Source organism: Drosophila arizonae, chromosome 2 (assembly GCF_054131065.1).
Source record: "Drosophila arizonae isolate 15081-1271.41 chromosome 2, UAZ_ARI_1.0, whole genome shotgun sequence".
Lineage (NCBI taxonomy): Eukaryota > Metazoa > Arthropoda > Insecta > Diptera > Drosophilidae > Drosophila > Drosophila arizonae.
This window is the reverse complement of record NC_142922.1, coordinates 22745534-22768810: the sequence shown is the minus strand read 5'-3', so window position 1 is coordinate 22768810 and position 23277 is coordinate 22745534. Positions and strand designations below refer to the sequence as shown.

Here is a 23277-nt window from a genome sequence, read left to right as displayed (position 1 = left end):
CTGGGAAATTATTTTGCTATTAAGCACCTATGAAAGCCATTTATATTTTTATGAAATCATTTGTTTTCCAACGTATTTATACTACACCACAAGTGTGCCCGTATAAATTAAAAAATTCCCTAAAATTAATTCTCTACTAAATTTGAATATTTATCGACGCTGCACTGTTTTAAAAAATTAGTGCTGGTAAACCGTTTCAGCTATACAACGCTTGTACCAATACCATTTTAGTATATCTAAAATTGTTGCCCCAGGGCTACCGCACTCAAATATGTGCTGGTAAATGTCTACAGTTTTGGTACACTTGTACCAATTTTGACAATCGTAATTGCGAGTGGGAACTGCGTGCAAATGAATAAATCGCGTAATAATAATTTATGAAAACCATAAAATGCAGCTTAGAAACGCATTTAAAGTGCCACACGAGAAAATGTGATAGCAAAGTTAATGATAATGCAAATCGAAATCGTGAAAATGTACATGGAAAAAACGTGTGGTCCGCAACTTGGCTGCGACTGCTGCAGCAGAAAATAAATTACATACAAACACGCACACCGCTTCATACATATGTATATACATAATATATACATAAGTGCATACATATTATCAAATATTAATTTCTTGGATTAAAAAGTGCAACGAACACAGTCAGCCAACAAGCCTGTAATGCCAACAAGTTTATATTGAATAAATCGAATGTAAAACGCAATTTTCTCAAAGAAAATTTTCTATGTGCCAAAATAAAAACAAAAATTCTCCAAATATCGCTCGTGTATTTAGTTACGTATCCATTTAGTGCTGTAAACAAGTTACAGCGATAACGCAATAACAATGTCTAGGTACAATTTTGTGCTTTATCTAGTGGCGCAGCTAATTCTTGGTATGTATTGAACATAGTTTTACTTATACATACATATGTATATACGTATGGTGTGTCTGCATATAACTTGTGTGTGTGTGCTTTTCATTTTGTTTGTACGTAATGGTTTGCTGTCGATATTATTTACAGTTTCCTTGGTACACTTGCCCTCTGTTACGCCTGATTGAATTGCTTGGCGCGTGCTTTGTAGTTGTTCTTAGTGCGCTTTGCTCTTATTTTCAACTACAGTTGTAATCTAAAAGCGTGTGTGTGTATGTGTGTGTGCATTTAGTGATTTCTTTGAATGGATGACGTTGCATTAGAAACTTGTTGTTTGTGCGTCCGCGTGGGTGAAAATCTGTTTTACTCTCTCGCTTCAGTGAGTTCTCTTTACTCGCTGTTGTTGCTGTTGCTGTAGCCGTTGTTTCTTTATTTTCAACAAGCGCCACTTTAAACTCATCCCTTTTCAATCTGCATAATGTGCATGCTTATGTATCTACTTTACTATAAAGCATGCTCCCATGCATACATACATACATACATGCACAACACTTTGAGAGATCCGATTACTCGTTTACAGTGGGGCTAAATATGTTTAATTGATGTTAATTTATATATGCTAATGAATATGCTCAAATTGAAAGTTTTGTGTTGTATAAAAGTTCTTCAAAAACACAATTTTTTAAATCTAGAAAAAATTTTATAATATCTAAAAAATATATATAATGTATATATTTTATTAAATTAAATTAAAAAATATGGACAGAGTATTCTTTTAAATCAATGAAATTTAAAAATATAGAGTGAAAGAATTCGTTTGTAAATTAATAACAGCTGATAAAATTGTTAAGTTTTTCTAAAAAATTCAATATAAATGAATGTTTGATATGTGCACCACTGTGCGCCATGGTAAATCTGCACTCACACGTGGATTTGCGCGCGAATCATGCACACACACATACATACATACATTTAGCCCCAACGCAGAGACAGACACGGAGCAGCAGTTGCATTTGCATTTGCATTGGGGTTATAGGAACCACTCAAAGGCTCGGGTGGCCAGTGGAGCTAATTTTGTATGGCCCTCTGCACGAATTGGGGTTGCGTAGCATTCGCTGGGGACTATGGAAAGTTCTGCGCTTGGCTTTCAATGGCAACGCTCATTGAGGAGTGACTCCCCATAGCTCCTGGCCCGTTGGGATTGGGATTCGAATTGGGGTCGTTGGTCCTTAGGTCGTAGATACGTGATATGTTTACAAAGGCAGCCGCTGGAGTCCGTTTAAGTCAACTTATTTACTATTCCAGAATGCCTGCCATTTAAATACATCACCTCTCATTACATACATTTCATTTATGTATTTATTTATTTATTTATTTATTTTTTATAGCCTGCCATCTGCTGCTGCTGCCTGCGGCTAGAGGTGCCGTCTTGCCCGAGGGCCACAACATCAACTGCGAACACTATGACGAGAAGGATTGCACCACGCACAACGACTGCTCCATCACCATCGAGCGCTGCCAGGTGGAGGCGGACAAATCTCCCAGCTGCTACGTTCTGTGGAGCGCCGACGAAGTGACTGGTGTGTACTTCTTGCAGCAATGCAGCACTTTTCGATGATTATTTTGTTTAATTTTTGTTTGTTTGTTTGATTTTTGTATTTTGCTGACTGCAGGCATCAAGAAAATCAAAATGAAGGGCTGCTTCACGTACATGCACGAGTGCAACCAGACCGCCTGCAACACCAGCAGCAAGCCGCGGCAGGGCAACATACATTTCTGCTGCTGCAAGGGCTCGATGTGCAACAACGAGTACAACTGGATACCGCCCACCACGGAGGCAACAACACAAGGTGCGACCGATTCTATAATTAATTTTATATTTTCGTTTCGGATTTTTTTCAGGTGCCTGCGATGTTTACCCCAATTTCAAGCATTACATATTTATTCTATGTACACTCGCTCAACCCCCAATTGAGGCGACCCCTGCGACTTTATTTCATGTTAACGAACTCTGTGCACGCGCTGGCGTTCCCTCTCAGCTTCCAGCATACAGCCTCATAAGCTTGGCGCGTGTGTTGCAATTTCCCTATGCTACGCCGTACGCCCTTCGCCGTGCTGCGTTCTCCGTTCTTGTTGCTGTATTTCCCCCCATTTTTGTTTTGTGTGGCTGGCTTTGCATTTTCTTTGGCATGTATCTTTTGTGGCGTGCCTCTTGCACTTTGTTATTTTGTTTTTGTTTTCCTCTTTTTCTGCCTAGCTCCCTTTTATCTCAGCATATAAATTTTATATATACAAAGAGATGTCAAATTGGGGGCGAACTTTCGTTTTTTCCTTTTTTACCGCTTCGCTTGTGGGCCTGACTGTCGGCCCTCTGTGCCAACTACAGGTGCCACTTGAGATGTTGTTCACCTGTGGCGAGCATTTAAAGGGCGCCTCATGCATATGCAATTCATAATTTACACATATGCAAGCGGCCATACAATAAGGTTTCTAATTATTTGTTTGCAGTGCCCAAAGAGAAGACGCAGGACGAGAATAATGTGAACTTCTACATATTGTGGTCGTCGGTGCTGGCCGTCCTGATGGTCGTGCCTGTGGTCAGTTTCTTCTCCTACCGACGTCTCAAACGAGTGCATTTCAACGAGATACCCAAGGTACGTCGCAGTTGCCTTTGTTCACCTGTTCGCACAACTTTATGATACTATTTGATTTCCCTTTTAGCACGAGGCGGAAATCACGAACTCATCGCCGCTGCTGAACAACCGGCCCATACAACTGCTGGAGCAGAAGGCCAGCGGGCGATTTGGCGACGTGTGGCAGGCGAAGCTGCACGGCCAGGACGTGGCCGTGAAAATCTTTCGCATGCAGGAGAAGGACTCGTGGACCACGGAGAACGAGATATATAAACTGCCGCGCATGCGCCATCCCAACATCTTAGAGTTCTTGGGCGTGGAGAAGCACTTGGATAAGCCCGAGTATTGGCTGATATCCACATATCAGCATAATGGCTCTCTGTGCGACTATCTGAAGTCCCATACGATTACCTGGACGGAGTTGTGCCGCATTGCCGAATCGATGGCCAATGGCCTGGCGCATTTACACGAGGAGATACCGGCTAGCAAGACGGAAGGCCTGAAGCCCTCGATAGCCCATCGTGACTTTAAGTCGAAGAATGTGCTGCTCAAGGGTGACCTCACAGCCTGCATAGCTGACTTTGGACTAGCCATGATTTTTCAGCCGGGCAAACCGTGCGGCGATACACACGGCCAGGTGGGCACTCGACGCTATATGGCGCCTGAGGTTCTCGAGGGTGCCATTAACTTCAATCGTGATGCCTTTTTGCGCATCGATGTCTACGCCTGCGGATTGGTGTTGTGGGAAATGGTCTCACGCTGCGATGTTGTGGGTCCCGTGGGCGAATACCAGCTGCCATTCGAAGCGGAGCTTGGACAGCGGCCCACGCTGGATGAAGTGCAGGAGAGCGTGGTGATGAAGAAATTGCGTCCACATTTGCTTAACTCCTGGCGCTCCCATATGGTAAGATAATATTTACATACTTGATTGTATTTCGTCATGCTAAAAGCAAACGTATCTGCAGGGTCTCAGCATATTCTGCGACACGATGGAAGAGTGCTGGGATCACGATGCCGAGGCACGTCTCAGCTCCTCCTGTGTAATGGAACGGTTTGCGCAGCTCAACAAATATCCAACCACACAGTTGCTCATCAAGAACCACACCAACATCGAGGATGCAAAGGAGACCACAAATTGTTTATAGAAGCGGTACTAAATCACAGCCGACTCGACCAGGCTGTGATTTGATAGCCACGAACATTAGAATTCGTTCTTTTTAATTTTGATATATATATTCAACACTTTAGTTTTACTGTAGTATTGTGCATAGCCATTATGCGCACAGACATACACAGAGAAAAGCAGCGATTAGCGATTAACGATCTGCAATTCGGCAGCTGCCATTTATATATACATATATATATATAGATACACAAAAGCCCCTGCGCCCGCCCTGCGCCCCTTAGACATTAGCTTAGTGTAAGCTAAGAACAGAACAAAGCGTTAATATATGTGGGCTACACCAGAGAGATTAATTGGAATTTTAAAATTGTATCTATAGCCTGGGCTAAGTTTCGAAATGCGAAATTCTCTCCACACACATTGCATGATTATGTTTGTAGCTCATCTCACATAATCTTCATCGACTGATACCTATAAACACATTACGTAAATTTAATTGTTTTTCGTTTTTAGTTTGTTTAATTATTGCCCAGATCTTTATTTCATTTTCCTGTAAGTCTGTAAGCTGTTGAATTATTTGCCAAGCCAGTTCGGCTGCTGTATGTACTTTCGTTTAAGTCTAGTAGGTGTATCTACCTGTTAAGTTTAATTATAAATTACGTTTAGTTTTATTTTTGTAAACGTAATCTTTTATTTTTGCATTAATGTTGTATTTTAAATAAATACTTTAAATATTTTGTGTAAGCTGCAGTATGAAGATTATCTTTTTATTTTTCGCATTTGTTTTTATTGTTGTAGTGCTATTATATCGTTTACCTCTATTCGCACTAATACACACAAACATGCTATAGCATAGACAAGTATAAATACACACACAGACATACATACGCATATGTAATATTTCTGAACAGTACAAGAAACACCTGAAGTTTTCAAATGAAAGTTTCTTTTTATTGAATGTAACAATTAAGTGCATATACGATATACTCTACGATAAACATATTCACGCAGACTTAGCCGACTTCTAAAGCACCCTGACTTGAAGAGTTCAGTAAAAAGGATACACATACTAATTTAATATTGTTGAGTCCACAAAATTAATGTACATATTTGCATGTCTCGGACAGATTTAGATGTAATGTTAAGGCACATATATATACGATATATAATTGGATAAAAGAGTTGAAGAGTAGCAAAAACAAATAATGTTTCACAATGATTGTTAATAACCATGGGAAAAGAATCATCAACATATTTTCAAAAAAACATAGATGTGTGTAACTTTAAGTTAGAGTATGCAAATATTCGAGAAAACACAATTATCGTTTCTTTGTCTTTAAATATATATATATATAAATATCTAATTCGATTAGCGGCGAGGATTCAATTAAACATATACCGTATATGCGTATACGGTATTCAGAGAACAGAACAGAACAGAACAAATACGTGCAATTTACGATACAAACAAAGCTTCATTACCTGATTTTTAATTCTGAGCAACATTATTTATAACGCAACATGATAATAGAAATAATTTTGTTATGACTTGACTTATTTCTTTGTATGTTTTTGGTACAGTTTTAGTTGAATGGTGCTGATAATATATAGAAACAATAATTTTTCAAGTGGTTGGAATCAAATACATAAGTATTATATCAAGCAAATGCAAGAGCAGTATTCAAATTGAGAATGCAATAAAAAAAAAAAAAAACAAAAAAAAAAAAAAGAATTCATTGTTCATCACAGTAGTTTGTTACATATCAGATGCCCATATAGTGGGGCATGGAAGTTAAACATATATATACATATATATTTCAGCACTGAAATAGTTGAGATACATAGATACAATTTTGAAGACTTTTTTGTATTATCGATTTTCAAGACAAACTCTTTTGATACAGTTATACAAGCAGTCCAACTGGCGTTCACAATAACCATGCAACTGGCTGTCCAGCACAGTGAAAATAGTCTTGATTATCATGAATCATACAAATGAAAATAAATCATAAGTGTTTTTTAAAAACGATCATAATACGTTTAAAGTTTTATAAGTAAAATAAACGAAAAAAAAAAAAATTGCCGAAAATAAACGAAGAGACTTACGGTACATAAATACGTTATTCAATTGCAAGTCATGTTATAATAATTATATACTGACATAAAAAGTTTCTTTGATAATAATCGATTTAAAATAAATCTTTTCAAACGTTTGAAATGTATTATATGGCCTATATCATTTTGTGTATTTCTAATTATTCTTACTATATAAATAACCATACAGAGCTGAAAGTGGATGCTGTGGATTTTGTTGCCGTGGAACTTAATTTCTTCATTTACTTTGGCTTCATCTACTATTGGCTACTTTGGCAACCATTAAAGTTATGCTTTACAGAGGCCTTTAGGCAGATAAGAGAGAGGGAGAGAGAGAGTATGTTCGTATGTAAACAGCGCGCACATCATTGGTTGCAATGATTTTGATCCCGTTACCTTAATGATGAAAGTATGGACTGCAGGCACCGTTTGCAGTAGAAACAAAGAGCGAGACAGGTAATACATGTTTACACAATGCTCACGTCATTGGTTGTAATAATTTGAGTCCGGTTTTAATGATGGCGTAAGCAAAGAAGTTTCAATTGGTCAGTTTAAGTTTCTTTTTGCATAAGGCGATTGTAGGCTTTAAAATAATTTCGCATAATAAGGGAGAGGTCAACAATGCTGCGAAGACAATTTTAAAGATGAGGTTGAATATGGATTTAAGTCTGCCTGATCGTGTTTATGTGTGTGTGTGTGATTTGAAAGTGATGTAGATCACTTGCAGTGAAGTAAATATAAGTATGAGCATCATTTTCATCTTCACATATAAATTCTTGAAAATTCTCAATTTAAGAAGTTTAAAACGCTGCAATTGTTCGCCTTCTTTCTTTATTACAACTTTTAATGATACAATCCGTTATACGTATAATTCAATTCGAATATAATATGATTACATACAATTGAATCAGAACTGAATTTCAAACACCGAAAATAATTATTACAAATATTGAGGATATACAGAGAGTTCAATCTTATCAAATCTCATTCCACAAACAAAAGTATAGAGTATAGTTTGTAAAGCTCGTAGAGCGGGCTTTATAAGTTACATATCTATAGTTATATGGTTATATCGGAAATTTTACGTATACTGAGAAAAATCAATCTTAATAAATTACTAAAATCGCGTACGAATTATATAAGTATATGGTATTCGTATATAATCGTATATAAGTATAGTTAATGACTTTTGGACCATTTCAATTGTAGTTCCATTTGCCTCATTCCATATTATCAGACTTATCCAAACGTTCCGTTGCCTTAATTTGTAATACTATATTATAAATGGTTTGGAAAAAAAATCGCCCTCTATAAAACGCTAAACGTGTAAAGTTATCCAACAATATTCCAAGTCCTGTGCGTTTTGCATGGGTGTGTCTCTTACTAAAATAGATTCTGTTACATCATTCGTTATGTTTCTATGTATAATAAATGTATATATATATATATATATATGTATATATGTATATAATAGTATATTCATTATTATTGAGGGCTCTTTAACAAATGGAGCATATTATTATCTAGGTTATATTATTCATTTACATACACAATACAAATGTGACTACTTTAAGTACTTATTAAGTTTGTACGATATGTTTGTCTAGGGAATTGGTTTTGTGTTTTGTCTTGTTTTGCTTTGCTTTTCAAAAAAGGATAAATCGCTGCTATAGTTATATGCAAATTGGAAATATACTTGTATGCTGTTTTGGGACGGTTTCTAGGTTCGTAAAGCGAATGTCAACTAGTGGAAACTAGTTACTTAGTTTGGGCAAAGGAATTGTAAACACTTAGCTCATTGAGTACGAGTAGAAGTACAAGAATATAGTTATGCATATATATATATGTGTATAAAGATATATATATGTAGGTATACACACATACACTTGTATATGTATAAGGGGTATATGCATATGTTAGTTGTTCAATCCTTACTGGCCGAAACGCCGCACTTGGAGCGTAAAATGGCTGCCAAACGTTGGGTGAGCGGCTCTGTGGGGGACTCCGAATCGCTGCATGAAGCCGATGCCACCTTGTTGCCTATCGTATATATAGATTGATGTATTGGTAATAATTTGTAAATTATGCAGTTGGCACCTACCATTGCTCACATCCAAATCTGTTGCGTTCGGCTCCTTGTTGCCAAACTGCAAATTGACTGGCACAATGTCGTCCTCCTCCTCCAGCAGCAGGCTGGAGTACGAGTGTGTGGTATTGTCGCTGCGACCGCCGCCGCCGCTCGACGAATTGCGCGATGAGCCCGAATCGTTGTGGGAGTGACAATGCGAATGTGAATGTGAATGTGAATGCGAATGAGTTATATGCGCAGCGAGGCTGTCTGCAGCAGCCGGGTCCTGTTGCTCATCAATAGGTAATTCGTAATCATCGCCGCTGCTGCTGCTCTCCTCCTCCACATCGACATTGTCAATGTCATCGTCGTCATCCTCATCGTCATCCACATCATCGCAGTCGTCCACATCATCGACATCATCATCATTGTCCTCCTCTTGGCTGCTGGCGCTATCCTCGCACGGCGCCTCCAAATCCAATGCCAGCTCAGGCGATGAAGATTTATTATAGTTCTCGTCGCTGTCGCTCGATGCGGCCACTGCGAAATACGCGATTAATTAACTCAAACTACTATAACCATATATGTCTAAAGAGACCTACCACGCAGCTTGTCCAGTATGAGTGGATAGAACTCTTTGGCCGTGGCATTGTTTGGCTCATATTGCAGTACTGAAAGAAGTAGGATACTCAGTTGAATAGACCTATGGAGGGAGGGGGTTAAGGAATTGCTCACTCACTCAATTTGCAATATTTTAAAGCCTTCTTGTAGTCCTTGAGCATGACAGCAGACAGAAACTGCATTATAGAACAAAAACAAATAAGATAAAATTGCGTCAAGCTCATGGTATATATATATACAGTTATCAGCTGAACAATGGACCGGCCCATTGGCCCACATTGGCTGCAACGGCAAAAGTTGGCGGAGCTTAAAGTTAAATGCGCTTGAAAACAATTTATTAGCAATCAATAAGCCCAGCGCACAAAGCCAACTTTCAGTAATCCTCTTGAAAGGATTCGCAAATTAAATTTGGTTCTTTCTCTTTCACAATTTGCATTTGAATACATTTCACTTACCTCGGCGAGAAACTCTGTGGGCGCTGATATGCTCTCATCGGCATCTGTGTACTCGGAGAGGCTCTGGCTGAGGTCCTCGCTGGAGGCGGACGTGGGCAGCGTGGCGGCTGCTGCTGCCGCCGCCGCTGCAGCTGCGGCCCCATTCATAATATTATTTATGTTCAAAGCGGCTGCTGTTGTTGTTGTTGTTGCTGTGGCAGCCACATTGTCCGTGTGGCAACTGCCGGTCGCATAGACGCCGTTGCCGTTTGATTTGTCCATGTCAAGCAGCTGCAATCAACGCAAAGTTCCTTTAGCTCTAATCGAATTTCATTGCGATCTACTTACATTGGACATGACTCTGGATTTGTTATGCTTTTTATATCTTGAGACTCTGGCCTAAGCAACGCGCTTTTGCATCTTCCGTCAGCTTTCTGCAAAAATATTTCAAAAGTCAAACGAAATGTCAAAGGCAACAACAACAGCGAATTATCGACTCGCCAGCAAGTGCTATTAAATCGATGATTATCGCTAATTGGATAACATTTCCTCTGACCTTAAGCAGCTAAACGAGTTCTGCTTAAAGCAGGCGAATGAAAGAAATTAAACTCAAAAGTTTCACAAAGAGCAAAAAACTCAAAATGCCAAATGCAAATTTCAATGCAACTAGATAAATGCAGCTCGACCTTTTTCTCACACAGCACCATGTTCATATGTGTGTCCGTGTGTGTGTGTGTGTATGTGTGTGTGTGCGTTACATTCACTTTCGGCACAAAGGCAATGCAAAGACCACAGACGAGGCCACACAGATATATACTATTTGGTTAAGTCTGCGGCAAAAAGCGAAATCAAACTGGGTGGGTGATGGGGCGCAGCTGATGCATGTTGTGTTGGTGCTTGGGTGGTTGGGTGGTTGAGCGGTTGCTTGTGTGAAGGGGGCTACTAGTTGAGCAGAGTTAACGCAGCATAGCACGCAAACGAGCTTGTACCCTGTAAACTGCATTGTGTTGAATAGTTTACTATATTTGTTAACTAATGGAAATTGATCTAAAGTACATGTGATTGATTGATTGATGATGTCGAGTCCCGATAATTCGAAATGAGAAGGGGATATATTTTTCCGATTTATACAGAAATTAAAATTATCAGGAATTATCGAAAACAAAGTTTCCTCAAGGGGATAGATTTTTTTTTCGATTTATCGCGAATTTTTTTAAAACTCCACTGTACTTTAAATTATATTTAAATTTATGGCTATATGCACTCAATTAATTAATAAATTAATAAATTTCTCTGAAAATGCTATAAAATAATATATATATATATTATATAAACCATATAATATTTTAAATACAATATTTAAAAAACTAATAAATATTAGAAAATATAGTCATATAAATTCTATTCTAAAAAGAAATTTATAAATAAATATATTTGTATAAATAAACTGCAAATCGAATTTGCAGGGTATCTCAGCGTCGAATAGTGTGTAATTTTGATGGTTGTCGTTAGCTGTCATGTTATTTTCATTGGTAACTGGTGTGAAATGGAAATGCAAGAAATTGTTTACGTTTTTGGGTCTTAATTGGCGCTCACCATGAAACGCCTGCAGTTATGCTACGAAATATTTGTTATTTATGCAGCCGATTCAGTCGCTCAGTCGGGCTCGTTGTGTGTGTGTGTGTGTGTGCGTGTGTGTGTTTGTTTGCTTCATTCAGTAATTGAAAGTTGTATATTGTATATACGATTGTAGTGACTAAGTGACGTTGGCTTTAGTGCCGGCAGTTGGGAAATCGCAGCCGTGTCTGCCGGTCTCTGGCGCACACTGTCAAGGACTTTCACATGATTTACGGCACGACAATCCTTTGATTTACTTTATTACGCTGTCGGCCGCAGTGCAGGGTCGTTCCAATGCATATATATACATATATCTATATCTATATGGTTGGCCGTATTTAAATTGATGTGACTGTACCTGGCTCATAACTCAGTTCGCTTTAAGCTCTGCTGTCATCTGCTCTACCGTCAACCGTCCCTCTAAATCACGTTTAATTACATGTTTTGCTGGCGAATGTATTGAATTCTAATTGCTTTCAGTCTGCTCTGGAGTTCCTCCTGCTGCTCCTGCTGCTGCTGGTGCTGCTGCTGCTGTCGCTGTCACTGTTGCTTCGTCCTGTCTCAGTTACAGTCCTGGGCAAACAGCACGTCACTCAATCAATTGTCTGCGATTTGTTTGCTTGTCGGTTGATCTGCTCTAGGTTCGAGTCTCGTATTTGTGTTGTTGCTTTGCCATTTTCAAATGTCAGACTTGTCTGGGCCGCCAGCATTTGGCCCTGGCTGTCACGCGACTGCATATACGGCTACGGCTACGGCTATATAAATTTGCGACTGTCTTCCGAAAGTTTTTGTTTAGCTGCCCCGTTGGCCATTTCATTTGTTCTCTGCCTTCTGCCAAACATTCAGCACTTAGCACTCACTCAACACTCGATTTTGAAAACATGTTGCATTTAGGCCTAAAAGTTTTAGCCTTTAAAATTTTACTTTCAGCGTGTTTCTGGTCTCAGCTTGTTATATCAATGTGATAAAGCTTTCAGCTTCGCTTCGTCTTTTAGTTATAGTTTTTAAGCTTAAAGGGATATGTATATGCAATATATTCCAGTCTTGGCTGTATACATATTTACTTAATAGTCCTTAAAAGCTTGCGTGTCCATCGTCAATTATTGGTCATTAATGCATTCAACAAGCAGAAAGCTATAAACACTGAAATTATTATCGAGCCAAGCCATTTCCAGTTTTATTAACAACTAAAGTCTGCCACCGACTCTCACCTGGCTTAAGCTTGTGGATTATAAGTTATGAACTCAGTTTGGTAACTATAGATATAGATTATATAATTATTATCTCAATTATCTAATTTATTTTCTATTAATTACACTATTGAACTCTATCTTTCTCTCACTCTCACTCTTATTATTTCATTCACTCTCTCTTTGTATTTAAAGCAACATTGAGTTGATGATCCTAAACTTATTCTATTTTCTGTAAAATCCACTTCTATTATTTACAATGATAAATTTCAAGAATCAATATAGTTATAGTTTGTGTTGTATAAAAATAATCCGCTTATGAAAATATTGTTGAGTTGAAATAGAACAAGGTACACCTATATAAAATACGAAACACAAAAAATTGTAATTGTCTTGATTCTCTTTTCAAATTTGCAATTCGTTAAAGGTCAAACGAAGCTGAAATCGCAAACGAAATCTGCTTAGGTTGAAGTGGAGGGTTCCCCACCGAACAATAAACTCAATCTGCTCAAGTATTGGCACGTCTTGAACTTGCGACTGACTCCTACATTAAAAATGTATTTATTTAGTATCACAAACATTTATGACTTAACAGGAACAGACAAATTTTACAAAAGTTTTATAAAGTTTTTTTTATTTTTTTTAATTTTTTTTTAATGCACTAAATTAAATTACAATATATTTCAATTAGAAATAAATATTTGATTTAGTTTATGCTCAATATGAAAATGCAATGATATATAAAAATTTAAATGTAATATTAAACTGTATTTAAATGAAGACTTAGGTATATAATTTTCAATTAAATTAATATATTAATACATATATATATGAATTTAATATATGAATTTAATTTCATAAAGTTACATACCTAACTCTTGATTTAAATACAGTTTAATATTAATAATATCTTTCCTTCTGTTTGAGTTCCATCATTATTTAAGTAATATACATGAAACGTAAAGCATATACTTGTTGGTACTCTCGCCTTATATTAACCCATATCCATTCGAAGTAGGTGCGTGGCTATTGTCCAATTATAGGAAAATGAATACCTTCATAGATCCCTACACTTAGTGCTTGTCACATTTTGAAATATTGATTTTTGCATACTGTATAACTGTTAATTTTTTTCTTTGTTCAATTGTAAACTATAATTATTGAATCAGTCACGCCCAGCGTAACATTCTTGCTAGGTCTTTAAAGAAAATTGCATTTCAAATGAAGAATTCATCATAAATATTATATTCACTTTGTGCGTAAGCAACGAGTGAGTTAAAGTTTTCTGTTCACAAAGTGAAACTTGAAGTGCTGCATAAACTTCAGCCGCAGTTTGATTAATTAGCAATTGCATTTGGTTGCACAGGTGTTGCGTACTCCACGTCGGCGACAGTTGCTTGAGGTGGTGCGATGGGGGTGGGTGGGCGTGGGAGTGGAACAGTTGCATGTGATGCAGCTAAACGACTTGCATAATTAATATGCCCGCTAGGCAAATTGTGTGCTTCTAACGTTTGCCGTGTGGCCGAGACACTCAAATTGATGAATTATTGCGCAAGCCTTTTCAATGCAAACGAATTTAAAGCCAGCGAAGCATGAAGTTGAATTTGGACTATGGACGAGTGTCTCTCACCCTCTGTGTGTGTGTGTGTGTGAGCTGGGGTCACATGTCGGTCATAGCGCAGTTACAGGCAAACACAACTAAAACGAACCACGGCCACAGCTGAGCAATAATTTAGTAGCGGACAAAAAACGTTTTTGGCGACGAAATTGTCGCGACTGTGCGAATATGTTTGCCAAATTGCTGCGTTTTTGGCCAAAACAAAAAACAGGGGCGTAGCATAGGCAAAGGCAGTTGCCAAAAGAGTCGGTTAAATAAACCAAAAACCTTTTGCATTCGCCATTCGCTCAGTGAGAGCAGACAATACTCTAACATTTAATTGGATAAACAATAGACACCCCCAAGCCACACATACACACATACATTGATGCCGTACGCTCTCTCTTCCCTTCTTTATCTCTATATACATATTTATATGTTTGTTTTTGTTTTGTCCTTGCCTGGCCATAACTGTCCCCTGGTATTATTCAATAAAAGCGAATTTACGATGTTCATCAAGAGGACTTTGGAAACGGTTATAGCATTTGCTGTTTGTGCTTATCCTATTACGTGTGGCGATTGAGGCTATTGACGCTGACTGCTGCTGGCTGCTGACTGGCCATTATTACAGTGTCCGAATTGCATGATTATAATGATCACATTGCCCATTTGGCCTTGTTGCAGCTGCAGTTGCTGCCAAAAGCCGCTCGCCAAAGTATGCTACGTTCTGTGCAAGCCACTTTGAAAGTGAGCCATCAAATTTTTAAGTTTCTGCAGCTGCTTAAGGCTTTAAGCAACCGCTAAAAAGTTTTGCGAAACTTATTCTTTCCATTTAGCTCATAAAGTTTCGTTTATAATTTTGAGCACTCTAGGTTCTCTGATGCTGGCTTTAAGCTCATCAAATATTTGCTTACGCTTTAAGCATGGCTAATCGATAGATGTGGCAAATATCTGAGCCAGAGCTATGGCTGTGGCTGTGGCTTAGCAGCTTAGTGATGCGGCAAATGCGCAATTATGCTGTGGCATTCCTTTGACATGCTTACGTGGCGTATGCGCAATATTGCTAGCTGTAAGCAGTTGCCATGTTTTCAATTCCGCTTGAATGCAAAAAAAAGAAAGACTCTGCGCTGCCCGTCAAGCAATACAACTGAATGAAATTCTATGCATTGTTCGCGCGTTTCGCATTGTCAACGCGCAGTTTCTATATATACTTTTATACATAGTATATATATATATATCTGATATATACTTGCTGCGTATATTTTAGAAGCAAGCACTTAGCCGACTCACGGCAGGCGTCTGCCTCTCAAGTGGTAATTAAAATTATAATACCAATGTGTGCGTGTGTGTGAGCGCGCGTGGCAGCTTCTAAGGCACTTGCCCCCTGACACAGAAAAAGAAAGCCGTGCTTTGTGGCGAACAGCATCTCTCTTGGCTTTGTCCTCTATATGAATGCATTTGTATATGTTTTTGTGCCATAGAATTTCTACAATAAATGCAATGTGTGCCAGGTGTGTGGGTGTGCGTGTGTTTGTGTGAGTGCGTGTGTACACTAGTTGTTGTTTAGCTGTAAGTATTGCAGCAGCAATCACAAAAAAAGTCAACAAAACTATAAAAATGTATTTGTATGCACTGTGAAAGCAACGCTTATAAAAGTTTTTATTTTGATTACTCTTTTGTAACTTTTTCTAAGAATTTAGTCCCATGTGTTAATTGTTGAAAAATAATCTGTATAGAAATGTGTGAAAAAGGTATGGAAGACCTATGGGTATATATAGAATATTTTAGCTGTATCTATTGAACAGATCGGATCATAGATAATATAATATATTATATTTTGTTTAATTCATGTTAAAATTAAATGTATTAAAAATATATAAATAAACGAAGGGTTAATACTCATACAAAAAATTTTCTATGTGACTTAAGCCAACTTCCTGCCTTACTACTAGATAGTTTACAAATTTTATTGTTCTCTGTCTGCTCTACTCTAAGACGTGACAGCCAGAGCATTAATAATAATTTAAATAAATATATAAATACCAATTAAGCAGAGTAATTTAAAAAGTTTCTATGTAATTATCTGAGGCATACAAGACTGAAGATAGAAGAAATCATATCATATTTGACTAAGAGTTATAGTAATTTTTCAAAATCGTTTTCTCATCAGATCCCATTTGACCTTCCAGTGCTCCACTGTTTAAACACTATATTATCTGAATTGTCGGCAAAACTTTTCTAGTGTGCATATTTGATATACTTATAAGCATGTAACCTGTTCACAAACATTTTAGCGCCTCTCATTAAGGCGAGCAGCGAATGCGAGAGGCTGATCCCTGGGCCATTAACTTTTAGTACATCATTAAAAATGCTACGCCTGGCAGAAACTTTGAAGTGGTTGCATTTTCGCAAGTTCACGTTTTCGCATTTTCACGTGGAAACAAATTCAAATTGAACTTTGGCCGCAGGATGCAGGAGGAGCGCAGTCACAGCATAATTGAAAGGCAAACAAACGGAAAATGAGAAATGAATGCGAGCAGCTGGTCCGGACTGCCTGGTCAACGGAGCCAGCGGAATTGCACATAAATTTCACGAGTTTGCTGTCAACGTTGCCTACCTTCAATTATTTATTAGCGGGGCCTTCCCAAGACTCTGCGCTTCCAAGACTCTGAATGTTGCAGTTGCTGCCGTTACGGTTGCTTTGGGTATTACGCAGCTCCCACGTTCAATTAGCGCTGAATCAGTTTTAAATATTTAATAGCCGTCTTTACTCTGGATACTACGCAGTTAAAGATGCCAGCATTCAAAAAGTTTAGCCAATGTTTTTGTTTTCACACGAGAGTGCAGCAGCACCAGCAGCAGGAGCCGACGAGGATGCGCCAAAGTCCTGCTCTTATTATCAAGCGCAATTTTACTTTGCACTCAGCTATAATTTGAAAGTTCTTTTCCACTTTTTACTTTTATTTATTATTTGAGTAAACTGTAACAGACGTTGAGTATTTACTTGGGCGTAAATTATGCATTTTATGTGGGCACAAATATGTTGTGGCGCACGCTCGCGTCGCAGTTACGCTTAATTAACAGAGTCGACTGAAGGAAATGTCCTTTTTATACACACTTGTTCGCTTAAGCCTGGCCAAAAGCAAAAAAGCTTTTGCTTCTCACTCATTTGCGCTCTCCGTTCCAGCTCTCTTTCTCTCTCTCTGTCTCTGTCTCTCACTGTTTCTCATGCTCTCACTTGGTTTGTTTTGACTGGCGGCATTGAACAGAACTTTTGGACATTGTACCAAGCACAGGGTGATTAAGGTTAAGTAATTGGCTGAGGTAAACTTTCATTTAATATTTCACATATATTTAACTTAATTATATTTAGTCAAATAAGACTTTCGTTTTATATATATGTAATTTATGTTTGCCCACAATTCAGCCGCTTAGCCTGAGACACCCTGCTCGAAAAGCTCTCTTTGATATGCATATGTATGTATGGGAGCTTTCAGAAAGCTCTATTCACATTCTCTCACAGGTGCTCAGGCACTCCACTATGCGCACACATTGAGTTTTGAGCTCGTTAAAACGATTCACATACACACATACTCATACAATCACACTCTCACGCATAGATTTTAAAACGCACAAAAAACTGAGAGGCCCATCAACAGCTGTGCGGGCAGCAAGGGCCGAAAATAACCGGATGTTGTGGGTGTGGGCAAGGCTGGTTGGTTGGCTGGCTGGCATTGAAGCCATCCATATTCCCATGGAGCAGCATGTAATGCAAATGGAAAATGGCGGCTTAGCTCTCAGCTGGGAGAAATACTATGCCGCGTACGCAATGATGGCGAGTGTGAATATGAATTAAGAATTACAGGCTTAGTTTAAGCTTGGCTGGCCATGTAAGTGTATGCATATGCATGCGATTGCATATGTGTGTGTGTGGATGTATGAAAAGTCATTAACAAAAGGTGTATAAAGAGTAGTTTCTATATTTCACCTAGCAAAAACAGGTATATCTACCTGTTAATCCTTTAGGGTTAAGGTATGAAAAAAAGCTTAGCATACTTTTGAGGGCTTGCGAGCTTCATTTTAGAGCTCTAGCTGAAACACATGTATTTTAAGAGGCAGCTAAAAAGAATAATTATAATATTTTAATAGAATAATATTTTTTTTTAGTATAAATCAAACAGGTTTAAATAAATTTTAATATTTTATGAAACATTTTTATTCTTTACAAGTAAGAAGGCTCTAGTCGAGGCTGCTCGACTAGTCGATACCCTAAGCCCTCCAAGCTGATATTCAAATTATTCTGCTCTTCTTTTATACACATATACATTGACCCCTCCTCAAGGTCATTGACCCCTCCTCAAGGTCATTGACCCCTCCTCAAGGTCATTGACCCCTCCTCAAGGTCATTGACCCTTCCTCAAGGCATTGACCTCTCTTTAAGGTCATTGACCCCTTCTCAAGGTCATTGACCCATTCTCAAGGTCATTGGCCCCTCCTCAAGGTCATTGACCCCTCCTCAAGGTCATTGACCCCTCCTCAAGGTCATTGGCCCCTCCTCAAGGTCATTGACCCCTCCTCAAGGTCATTGACCCCTCCTCAAGGTCATTGACCCCTCCTCAAGGTCATTGACCCTCCTCAGGTACCCCTCCTCAAGGTCATTGACCCCTCCTCAAGGTCATTGACCCCTCCTCAAGGTCATTGACCCCTCCTCAAGGTCATTGACCCCTCCTCAAGGTCATTGACCCCTCCTCAAGGTCATTGACCCCTCCTCAAGGTCATTGACCCCTCCTCAAGGTCATTGACCCCTCCTCAAGGTCAGTGACCCCCTCCTCAAGGTCATTGACCCCCTCCTCAAGGGCTGTGCCCCTGAAGGGCTGTGCCCCTGAAGGGCTGTGCCCCTGAAGGGCTGTGCCCCTGAAGGGCTGTGCCCCTGAAGGGCTGTGCCCCTGAAGGGCTGTGCCCCTGAAGGGCTGTGCCCCTGAAGGGCTGTGCCCCTGAAGGGCTGTGCCCCTGAAGGGCTGTGCCCCTGAAGGGCTGTGCCCCTGAAGGGCTGTGCCCCTGAAGGGCTGTGCCCCTGAAGGGCTGTGCCCCTGAAGGGCTGTGCCCCTGAAGGGCTGTGCCCCTGAAGGGCTGTGCCCCTGAAGGTCTCTGGCCCTGAAGGGCTGTGCCCCTCAAGGTCTCTGGCCCTGAAGGGCTGTGCCCCTCAAGGTCTCTGGCCCTGAAGGGCTGTGCCCCTCAAGGTCTCTGCTCTTCAAGGCCTCTGCCCTCCTCTCTCTGTCCCTCTAATAAAAAATTTTCATAATATTTCCCACACTGCAGTGAAGCCCAAGCGCAGTCGCTGCTTACTGCGCAGTTAGCAGAGCGCGTGCTTATACATGCGAGTGGATGCGTGTTTATGTATATGTGTATAAAGAAGAACAGAATAACTTGAATATCAGCTTGGGTTTAGGGTATTGACTAGTCGAGCAGCCTCGACTAGAGCCTTTTTACTTGTTCAGTTAAAATTTACGCTGGCAGTCGCAATCCCATTTTGCGTGTAGTGGGCTTCCGCATGATTTCCTGTTGGCTCCAACCGAGCCGTGAGTCGAGAGCCGAGAGCGTCAAAAAGCTGCCCGGCTTTGCGCGTGCAGCGAGGTGCAGCGAGGTGCAATGCCAAAAAAAAAGAAGAAGTGTAAAAGGCATTCGCATTGCTTAACGAATTCAATTTATTGCATTTAACTCTTGGGCGAAAAAATATGTTTTTCATGCTTAGCTGCATGCTAGGCTTAATACAAATAATGGGGGAATACTTAGATCTAGAATTACAAACACGCAATTCGTCGGTGCGAGACCTTGGGCTTATGCTCTATGATATGTTTGTTGTTTTGGTTGCTTGCAATCGTTTCAAAATAATGTACATTTAAAAGATCGAGAACGATAACTAAGGATAATACAATATCATTATTATGTATGTATATATGCATGTAGGTGTGTATAAATGTATTTGCGTGTATTAGAACATGTATTTGCTTAGTGAGTTAGATGTAGTCGAGAAATGTATTTATTGTATGCGCGCTCTGCTTGTTTAACTAGTTTATACTCATTCCAGCAATATCGAAATTATATATGCACTTAAGCCTATGCTAGATATATATATATACTACATATGCATCATATGAAGACTTATATGCTACAGCCAGGCCTAGCAGTTCATGTAGTTGGGCGCCTCGTTCGACTGCTCCTTGGCTGGAACTTCGGGGCTTGTGGGCTCGTCCGTTGCTGCGCCGCCCACATTTTGATAAACTTCGGCCTGCACCTCGATGCTGCCCACCTGCGGGCAGGCAACCTGCTTCGGCTTGAAGGAGCTGCAGCCACTGGCGGAGTGGCTCTTGGTCAGCTTGCCGTAGATGATGTTGGGTCGCTCGTTCAGCTTGATGGGCTGCAGGGTGACGCCATTCTGGTAGTTGTGCTGCTGCTGCTGCTGGGTGTCCTGCTCCTTGGCCTCCATGATGGTGTTGAGATAGCTGCTGCTCTGCGACGTGGACAGCGGCTGGCTGCCATTGCCATAGACGGGTATATTCGATGGGAACATCTGGTAGTGCTCGGAGCCAGTGGGACTGGTGGGCGTGTGCAGGCGCTGGCAGCTGGACATGGGCGAGGGGAAGACGATCTGGTGTCGCTCGTCGCCGGGCGTTGAGACGGGCGTGAAAACGGGACGCGGCGGCGGTGGCACCAAATAGTTATCCATCAGCGATCCGGGCGTGCCCAAACGGCAGCCAAACTGACGCCGATCCTCGTGATCCGAGTGGGTGCCCGAGTCGCCTAGCGAGGCGCCGCTGCAGTTGCTGCCGGTGCTGAGGCGGCCCGAGGAGGAGCTCGAGCTGGACACGCTCTGCAGACTGAGCGAGCTAATGGGCCGTGCCGAGGACTTCAGGCTGCAGCTAGTCGCAATGGAGCTCTTGGTCTCGTCCAGCAGGCTGTCCGCGCAGCTGCCCTGCTTGTCGGCGCCCTTCTGCCTGGAGAAGAGCTTCTTGATGCGCTCGAAGGGCGTCTCGCGCTTCAGCTGCGACTTGACGTGCTCGTGTATGCGCTCGTATTCGCGGCGCAGCTGATCGATTTGCTCCTGCTTCTCGCGGAAGCTCTGCTGCACATCGTTGCGGTGCTTCCACTTCTCCACCAGCACCTCCACATCCCTGATAGACAGTACATTGTTCTTGAAGTCGTGCATAATCTCAGCCAGCTCATCGTCGGCATTGGCCCGAGTGCTGCTGGAGGCGTCGCTGGCGCTGCGCTTCAGTGTGCCATAGCCGTTCGTCTGAGGCAACCGCGTCGTGGAGCGGCTCAAGAGCAGCGGCTCCTCCACCGGCCGATTCGAGGGCTGGAACAGATAGTTGCCATCGTCGGCGGGCATGGCAGCTGGCACGGGTATGTTGGAGGGCTGCATGACATAGTCATTGCCGGCCGTTGCCTGGTTCTCCAGGGCCTGGGAGCACTCCTGGCTGAACTTGTCTGTCGTCTGGTAGTTGGCTGCTCCACTGCTGTCCACCACATCCTGGGATTTGTTTTGCTCTTTGGATTGATAGTATGGCGGCTCGTTGATGCGCAGCTCGTTGGTGGTTTGCTCGGGTCCTGTTGGCGGGTCGAGTACTTTGCTGGTCTCCAGATGCTTCTCCGTGGAGCAGCTCTGCAGATTCTCGTCCTCGGTTTCTACGCTGATGTAATTGAGATTCGATATGGCCATGGTCTCAGTCTTGGCACGCACCTCCGGCGTGTTCTCGCGCTCCGAGCCACTGGACATTTCCATGTACTCAGCTGTGGGCAGTTGCTTGGGTGGCTTGCCCCGAGGCGATGATGGCGTTGCTGTGCCAATCACCACCTGGGCGCCCTTGGCGCTGTTGGGCTTGGTCTGGGCGCCCGGGCTGCTGGCTCCACTGCTGGCATTGTCCACGCCCTTGAAGTAGTGATAGACCATGGTGAGATTGTGGAACTCCGAGAAGCTGACCAGATTCTGGGCCAGCTTGTGGTGTCCCTCCTGCTCGGCCAGCTCGGCGGGCGTGCGGCCGGCGCAGTTGCGCACGCCGCAGGCCGTATCCCCGCCAGGGCACTCCATCAGCTGCAGGCAGAGCCGATTGAGGCCCCAGCGGGCGGCGAAGTGCAACAGAGTTGGATACTCCTCGGGGCTCGACTCGAGCCGTGTGAAGAAGTGCGGATGGCGCTCGCTGGGTCCATTGAGCAGATGGAAATTGGGCGGCATGTTGCGCTGGAAGCACTGCAGCAGATGTTGATCGAGAGCATCCCGCTCCAGTGGACCCACGCCCAGGGCATGGCACATGAACTCAATGGGCGAATCCTCCACGCGCAGCAGCTGCTCCAGTTCACGCAGCCGACTCTCGCACTTGATGGGACGGGCGCCCAGGCTCTTGTTGTTCTTCTCGATGCGTATCTCAATCATTGTGGAGATCTCCATGCAGGATTCGGGTATGGCGAACTGGACAGTGTACGGATTGCGGCACTTGAAGTTGCGCACCTCGAGCAGCTCGCCCGACTTCTCCACGAGCAGCTTGAGCGTATCGTTCGGCTTCAGTGGCTCCGACAATATGGCCAGCACCTTGTTCTGGCCCTGTTTGACCTTCTTGGGCAGCACGGTGAAGCCCTCCGAGCAGCTGGAAATGCTGCGCGAAATGCTGTTGTTGTTGCCATTGCCGCTGTCCTGGCACGGCGGACGCTGGCACAGCGCCCGGCCCAAGATGTCCGTGGCAATGCCCAGGATGTGACTGATCTGCGCCTGGTCGTTGTCGCGCACCACGCAGCGGCGCCACTTGTAGTAGTTGGGCAGCGCCGTCTTGTGTATCTCCTTCACCTTATCCTCGCCCACGTCCAGCAATATGGCCAGCACCTTCTCCACGCGTATGACCGACGTCAGCTGCGCCATCAGGAAACTGTGCGGCAGCGCCAGCAGCGCCGGACACAGTATGACTATCTGCAGCGCCGTATTCTGATATTTCTGGGCGATCTCCTCGCTGAAGGGGCCATCGTCAATTTTAATGTGCAGAAAACTGTGG

At 41.8% G+C, this 23277-nt stretch overlaps 3 protein-coding genes across 17 annotated transcripts in view; 1 reads left to right on the top strand and 2 right to left on the bottom strand.

Moving 5' to 3' along the window:
* The first annotated feature begins 280 nt into the window (after positions 1–280).
* put (activin A receptor type 2 punt) lies at positions 281–5368 on the top strand. Of its 2 annotated transcripts, none has more exons than XM_018019231.2 (6): positions 281–880; positions 2248–2439; positions 2533–2709; positions 3368–3513; positions 3581–4396; positions 4458–5368. In XM_018019231.2, exons 1-6 carry the CDS (start codon positions 832–834, stop codon positions 4635–4637), a joined length of 1560 nt encoding a protein of 519 aa, XP_017874720.1. In that variant the 5' UTR covers positions 281–831; the 3' UTR covers positions 4638–5368. The 2 variants fall into 2 exon arrangements, with proteins under 2 accessions (XP_017874720.1, XP_089332716.1); XM_089476590.1 differs by lacking the exon at positions 281–880 and adding an exon at positions 1623–1768.
* LOC108621574 (uncharacterized) lies at positions 5302–17336 on the bottom strand. Of its 3 annotated transcripts, none has more exons than XM_018018983.2 (7): positions 16854–17336; positions 10181–10266; positions 9854–10123; positions 9517–9574; positions 9380–9448; positions 8811–9317; positions 5302–8749 (listed from the first exon to the last, which is right to left on the bottom strand). In XM_018018983.2, the coding sequence occupies exons 2-7, from the start codon at positions 10187–10189 to the stop codon at positions 8634–8636; spliced, it is 1029 nt and encodes a 342-aa protein (XP_017874472.1). In that variant the 5' UTR covers positions 10190–10266; positions 16854–17336; the 3' UTR covers positions 5302–8633. The 3 variants fall into 3 exon arrangements, with proteins under 3 accessions (XP_017874472.1, XP_089332719.1, XP_089332721.1); XM_089476593.1 differs by lacking the exon at positions 16854–17336 and adding an exon at positions 11808–13224; XM_089476595.1 differs by lacking the exon at positions 16854–17336 and adding an exon at positions 10389–10892.
* A 2570-nt stretch (positions 17337–19906) lies between these two features.
* Positions 19907–23277, bottom strand: part of stumps (DBB domain-containing protein stumps) — a 41613-nt gene continuing 38242 nt past the window's right edge. For all 12 annotated transcript variants that reach the window (XM_018018981.2, XM_089463074.1, XM_089463071.1 and 9 more), the window contains one exon: positions 19907–23271. In XM_018018981.2, the coding sequence (XP_017874470.1) occupies positions 20418–23271 (2854 nt within the window). In that variant the 3' untranslated portion in view covers positions 19907–20417. The remainder of the gene's footprint in view (positions 23272–23277) is intronic.